Raw genomic sequence first — 6,851 nt, 5'->3', positions numbered from 1 at the left:
ACGTACATACATACATGCATACAAATATATGTACTTGCATGCATAGTATGTACACATGAGGTATATGAGAGGCGCATTGTTGACTCTATTCAGTGTTATCCTGCATTGCAAAAGACCTTCAATGCAGCAGAGCTGGCACAATATTTTTGTTAGTTCCAGATAGCCTCTTTCGCAGCTACACAACACAATTGGGTCAAAGTCGCAAAATGACCTTGGACCTCTAACGGACCTGCCGCTTTCATTAAAAATTTAAACAAAGAGATAACAGCATACGTATTATGTAGGATTTGATTTAAAAATGTAACGCGAATACAATTAGGTATATCCTGGGCTGAATGTTTTTATTACTACATAGTGTAGAGATAAAATGTGAATTGAAACATTAAGTACATAGTTGTTGTATGCAGTTAGGTTATTTTTCTTTACAATATTCTAAGCACGACTTCCGGCCGTGGAGGGTACTATAAGCCAACGGCGTGCTTGTTAAGCTACGTGCCCACATGTTCAAAAACCGGGCAAACAAGCTAACTTTAACTTACCCGTGTTTATAGAAGTGTGTCTTGAATCGTTGGCCAGTGTTGGTCGCTGCCAGAGTATCAGCCACTATGTACATATATGTATGTATGTATATATATCTGGCCTTTCTTAGAACTGTATTTGTGTCGACGCAACGATTGGCGTTAATTTAATTAGAATGTAAACGCAGATATTAAGAAGCAAATTATATTACGTTTTCGCTCAAAAGAAATCGATGTCGTTTGGCTCCTAGCCCATAAACATGGTGACGACAAATTCGCCAAGCTAAAAAATTACCCAAATCGCCACTTAAGCAGTACAACAGCACAAGTTTTTGACGGTCGTTTTGCGATGCAATTTGTTTGGCCTAGTAACGTCAGGCGTTGCTGTCGTTGGATGCACTTTGGTTTTTTACAGCTGCTCGCTTTCCTTCATAAGCTTCGATTTTTCCAAATTATAATTTGTCAGATTTTCGACTTTTGATTTGGAATTCACTTCGATTTTAACAAAAACTTGACACTATTTTTTAATCACTTGTCTTTAATGGCGCAGTTTACTTCGCTTCCAAATTTTTTCACTTTTCAGATTCCTCTTTGGATCTCGTTGTTTTACTCATAGAATCCAGTTTTTTACTTGGGAAAAGATCATGTGCCACTCCGAAAAATGGATTTTTCGTCAATGCTGTTACACAAATCCAACCCAGGACAAGAAACAACAACTGCGCTTGATTTTGTGAAAATTCATATTTCTAATTCCCCAACCCAATTAATTCACTCGCACTTGCTTCTGATTCTGTCTATCCACCTATGTATCTATTATTTATTATTATTATTATTTGCCAATACAACAAAACAAACAACATAATTTCAGTTCTGCTATCTGCTGCCATTCGTTGCTAGAGTTGCAAACTATGCATCGATGTTTCCAAAATATCGATAACATCGATGCAAATTCGATCTTTGCTATGGAAGTTTTAAATCGTTTAACGTTGAGCAAAAATTGTGCCGTTCTCACGGCAGTCGGGTCTACGTTGGCGAAACAACCCAGATTTATATTTGGCCAAGGACCCTCACTCCACCTTTATTCCCCAAAAACTCTTCAGAATTTATACGTTGTCACAAATAAAACAGCTCATTATCTGCTCTAATATGTGCTGTTATGCTGTTAACTAATAGTTTTTTTAACTATTAACGAAAGACTTTAAAATTCTGGGGACTGCAAAATTTGTGGGCTTTTATACGTGTTCTTAGAATTAAAAAAATATTGGTTTTGTAAGTGTATTTATGCATTTTTATACTCTGCCTTATCTTGAGTTTGGCCTAGATTAAAAATTATTTAATTTTCCTTTAAATTTGAATAGAACTTATACTAGATTCACCAATAAGTAGATTATCCTCATTTTCGAGTTTAACTCCTTAACCTGTGATTAGAAAAAGAGATTAGCCATACAGAATTCGTCCCTTGTTAATCTGTAATTATAAAATAATCAGATTAAACCAATAACTCTTCGGTGTCCAACCTATTTTTATCGATTATTTTTGCAAAGAAGAGGAGAAATGACAAAAAAAAATAAAGATTGCCAATGTTGAGAAATCATCGATTTTTTCTTCGGTGTAACTTCGGAGGTCCACATCAATCCTCCATTTTTATCGATCGAAAATCAACAATTTTCCACAATATCGATATCATTTAAAATACGGATTTGTTCCCATTCTCATCAGAAGTAAGTAGTTGTTGTTGTTGTTGTTGTAGCAGCATACAAATTCCCCAAAGACTTTTTGGGGAGTGTTGCTGGAGTGACAGTCCTTGGCCAGATATAAATCTGGGTCGTTCCGGTTGCGTAGACCCGACTGTCGTGGGAACGGAAGTAAGTAGTTCTATTGGAAGGGTTCGCTCAATTCTTAACATTATTTGTTTTCATGGAAATCATATGTATGAGTTTCAGATTTGTTTAAAAAAATGTTATTAAAAAACTTAAAATAATCTGAGATTTGCCTATGTAAACGTGTTTTAATTGAGATTATATTTATATGTAATAGTACATTTCCACTGCTCTGAAATCTGAGATTTGGCGAAATTTTTCGAAACCCTGTAGGATTTCCCATATGTTTTCTTGATTGCGATTTCTAAGATTTCAGTCAGATTTCAACGAAATCCTATCGAAGTCCTCTTTCTGTAATACGAACAACCATTAGATACTAAAAAGTTCAACCCTGCAGACTGCTTCACTTGAAATGTCAAAATTCTCAACATAGACAAAAGCACAAAAACATATTAGCAAATGTCAACAAAATCCAAAGAAAGTGCGGTGGAAACACATAGGGGATTTTAAGAATTCGAGGTGGAAATATCAGTTCTTGATGTTGATTTCCCCGACGCACCAAACCATCGATGTATCGATTTTACTCAGGAAAAGTTGCATTTCTATTCATTGTGCTGCCGTACCGACTTTTTTTTGTAGTTTTAAGTATTTACTATTTGGTACCAAAATGCACAAAATGGACGAAAATAAATCGGTTTAGACCCCAAAGGTTTAGGAAAAGAATGGCGAATATAACCATGGTTGCGTTCAGAATTCTATTTTTCTATTATGATTGTTCTATTGTGCACAATACTTAAAACTGCGTTGTGTATTCGGCCGTTAATTAATTTAATGCGGTTGTTTTTTATATTCAGTTCGCATCGTGGGAAAAATGTCTTGCTAAATTCATAATAGGGGTCTTCATCAAAAGTGGTAAACTCTTGATAAACTTGATAAAGGAATAAATTTATCATTTTGATAAATGAACTGTCAAATCTTATATGGCAATCTATTTAACCAAAGTTTATCACTTTATCAAACGTCTTTGGTGGATAAATGTATAAATTTCAGCAAAACTCAACCATTACAGGTCGCCAGGTAGTCGCTTTTGTGACGAACACATACACATTTACGAAGGTGCGTTCATGAAAGAATGCGGATAAACTGATAAATTCAAGCAATTTATCCCTTAATTGCTTTAGATGTAGACCCTAATATTTTGTACCGATTACAAAAAATCTTTTACGTTTTTTTAGTTTCGCAGCTTAGTGGCACCGATAAGTAAGTTTTGTTGTCTTCTTTTCCACTGTTTATCTATTTTGTTTTGGGAACTCATTTGAATCGTTTTAGCACGAATTTTGTTTACTTTTTCGATAAAAATATACAAAAATAATATTTAATGTAGTGGTTAAATCAATCACATTTCAAGCATTTGGTGAATGATGGCTTTCGAACATGCGAATAGTAAAAATGAAGACATTACAGGTTATGCCAAATCAGGCGAAGTTATGTCCAGTATTTTCGAGGAAATTGAGCAGCTGCTTCAAAACAATAAGGTTTCTAACAAAACATCCTCAAAATGTATAAAATAATTCAGTTTTATACTTCACAGGGTTTAGAAATATCTTCTACTGCAAAACAAGTCGAGGTAAATGAAGTCACACATCCCACCGACTTAAATGATGTGGAGGACACCGCACACCAAACAGCAGTTCTGAATAGCTATGCCGAGTCCGAGAATGCAACTTTGAATTTCCTGTCAACATGCGGAAACCATGGATTTCTCATTTCGGCAGACACACAAACCTTACCGGAAGAAGAACTCTCGCTGTTTTCGGTGAATCAAAACGAATTGCAGCCCGTAAATGCTCCATTTATGGTACCAGGCATTTACAAGAAAATTGCCAATTCACCGGTAGCCACAACAGAAACTATACCACAATATGCTGCTAAAGAAGGGACTAATGTGTTTTTCGCAACCAAATACTCCAAAGGGAAAATTGTTTCACGAACTAATTTTGAAAACTGTTCCATTGCAGAGGACTCATATGAGCACCATTCAAACACCGCTGAAATATTTAATTCGATAGAAGCAAAACCAGAAAGTACAATAAATTTGGCATCGAACATTTTGCTGAAATTCGCCAGCCACATTTACAAGTCTGCGCGAAATGATCGAATAGTAATTGATAGGTAAATTTCGGATAGAATATTTTAGTAGTTAACTATGTTAATAAATCTTCTTAGGAAAAAGAACGAAATAGTACGGACACGCGCTGTTAGCAATCAAAAAGTAGTATATCGTTTACTGGGACCAGAAGAATTAAACCTGAAAACAAACTCTGTTCCGAACTTTATGCCTGCTAGCCGAGAAAACAAGCAATCTCCTAAAGTTAAAAAAGGGCGCCCCAGAAAGAACGCCCCGAATGATAGCGAAAATCCTCTACCACAATCATCTTCAAAAAAACTAAAACTCGAACAAAATGGCTATGAACTCGCCAATGGTGACAGTTTTCAACAACCGCCATTGCGGACACGGTCTGGCCGGGTGGTGAAGTTAGTAAAACCGCAATTAAACTGTACAAAGATTATTGAAAATCCAGTCGTGCAAACCGAACAAGTTGAAAGTTTAGTAAATGATGCAAAAGATAAAGATTTTTACTGCAGCTTTCAATCAAATACTTTGCCTACTAAATCGGATGATTTTTCAACACCGCCTATCTCTAGCCCTCCTACGCAAAAGCGACGAGTACCACCCGAGTCGATCTGTCCCAAATGTGGCAAGATATTTTTAGGACGCCGTCTGCAACGTCATTTCACACAATATCCAGATCATATGCTTGCAAAAAGAACTGAAGACGCAACAGTACAAGAGCCAAAGCGGCAAACTGATATTGCAAGTCCCACCGAAGATATGACACTATTCAGATTTCTAATATCAAAGCTGCAAAAACCACTACTCAACGAGGATCAGCGTGCCGATCTCTTTCTAAATGAACTAAACGATCTGATTGAGCAATTGCAGTTACGTAGCACAAGGCTAATACGCAACACTTCGGGATTGCATTTTGTTAGTGCGCGAACAGCGCGTGTGCTAGGTATACCAGAGGGCCAATATGCGCTCGATATGAGCGCTATAGATACTGAAATGCCCCTGCTGGATACAGAACAAAATTGTGTGAATGGAGAAGAATTAAAGCGTCATCAAATTACACCCCCAGTAGTTACTGTAAATACGCCGAGTTTAGATTACACTGCAATAAGTTTAGATGACACACTAACTGACGAAGCCGCACAGAAGTTAAATCTCTCAGCCGGTGGCAAGCTACTGCCACCGTCTGAAGAAAGTCTTTTGCGTGCTGTGGATGATCTTGTGCATGACGGTATAACCAAATTAGTGGATGCGAATCTGCTACATCCGCCACGTACAGTTGTGCAATCATCGGGAACTTCAACATTAGTACCGCACTACGATCATGTGAGCGACAACGCAGTGGAAGCGTTAACTATCAAAGAGAATAACGCAATGCAAGGAGGCACACCAATCCTAGACTTATCAGTGGACTTTTTTCAATTCAAGAACAACTGAAGTTAGTATAAATATATGTATGTATGTACATATGCAAATATATAAACCCTACAAAACATTTTTCAGCGAATTCTGAATTGTAGAGAAATTTTAAAGAATTTGTGAAGATCTCATCCGATATTTTGCCCAATTTTTCTATAATGAAATGAACTGTGCACACTTCGATTCTTTTACAAAATTTCGGAAGAAAATCGGCAAAGCAATGAAAATAATGCAGCTATGTGAAGAATTTCCTGCAGAATTTTTTAGAATTTTTGTTTGTTTTTCGTACAGAAATTTTTTACGAGTTCCTGTTAACCACTTCGTATAATTTTCTGTGAAGAAAAAAATGAAATGAAATGAGATACTCCTAAATATTTCGTTAAGATTTAGGAAACTTTGGTTCATACATCCTGAAAAATGTTGAAAGAAAAAGAAATTTAACTACAAACAACTGAAGCTTAACTCACCTTTCTCTTAGTTTAAGACACCTTTATGCAATACTTAAGCTCAAATATATATTCCTCATCGTTTTATGTTGGGTGCATGACCCAACGGCAAGTCTGCACCCGTACAGTACTGTGCCGCGCCGGACCTTGGACATGTAGTGTCTGCCGCCGAAACATCCACCACCCGTCCACCGCAGACCGTTACAACAACTGCAATAACTGGTGTCATCTGAAAGCATGCTCGGGTTCCCGGCACCACAGGGAGTGGAATGCTTAATTTGTTGCATCGTGCAGCAAAACCCACAGCTAACCCAACACTCCAAACAAACAGCACACGTCAACCACCAACCAATGGAACAGCACGCAACTCAGGGTATCCATTCAACGCAGATGGATCTGCAGCGTTTACGACAACCTGTTAAGGCGTAATACCACATAGTCGGAGATATCACGAAAAAGCTGACTATATATATTAAAAATTTGGAACACAAGCTTCTTTAGTGAATATTAGTATAAG

General features: G+C 37.0%; 1 protein-coding gene across 1 annotated transcript; it reads left to right on the top strand.

The window, feature by feature from the left end:
• Positions 1-3,574: 3,574 nt before the first annotated feature.
• On the top strand, positions 3,575-5,966 carry LOC108379629 (uncharacterized). The gene is made up of 3 exons (XM_017635979.1): positions 3,575-3,873; positions 3,930-4,510; positions 4,565-5,966. The coding sequence occupies exons 1-3, from the start codon at positions 3,757-3,759 to the stop codon at positions 5,904-5,906; spliced, it is 2,040 nt and encodes a 679-aa protein (XP_017491468.1). The 5' UTR covers positions 3,575-3,756; the 3' UTR covers positions 5,907-5,966.
• The last annotated feature ends 885 nt before the right edge of the window (positions 5,967-6,851 follow it).

This window comes from Rhagoletis zephyria, unplaced genomic scaffold (assembly GCF_001687245.7).
Source record: "Rhagoletis zephyria isolate East Lansing unplaced genomic scaffold, Rhagoletis_zephyria_1.1 Rzeph_scaffold_16873, whole genome shotgun sequence".
NCBI classification, from domain to species: Eukaryota; Metazoa; Arthropoda; class Insecta; order Diptera; family Tephritidae; genus Rhagoletis; species Rhagoletis zephyria.
This window is presented reverse-complemented; position numbering and strand designations above follow the sequence as displayed.

What these genes read in the sequence shown, in the direction of transcription:
- LOC108379629 (XM_017635979.1), top strand. Translation starts at nt 3,757, where the DNA reads ATGATGGCTTTCGAACATGCGAATAGTAAAAATGAAGACATTACAGGT. An exon ending in AGCTGCTTCAAAACAATAAG is followed by an intron (nt 3,874 to 3,929) that starts GTTTCTAACAAA and finishes TATACTTCACAG; the next exon opens with GGTTTAGAAATATCTTCTAC. An exon ending in GATCGAATAGTAATTGATAG is followed by an intron (nt 4,511 to 4,564) that starts GTAAATTTCGGA and finishes AAATCTTCTTAG; the next exon opens with GAAAAAGAACGAAATAGTAC.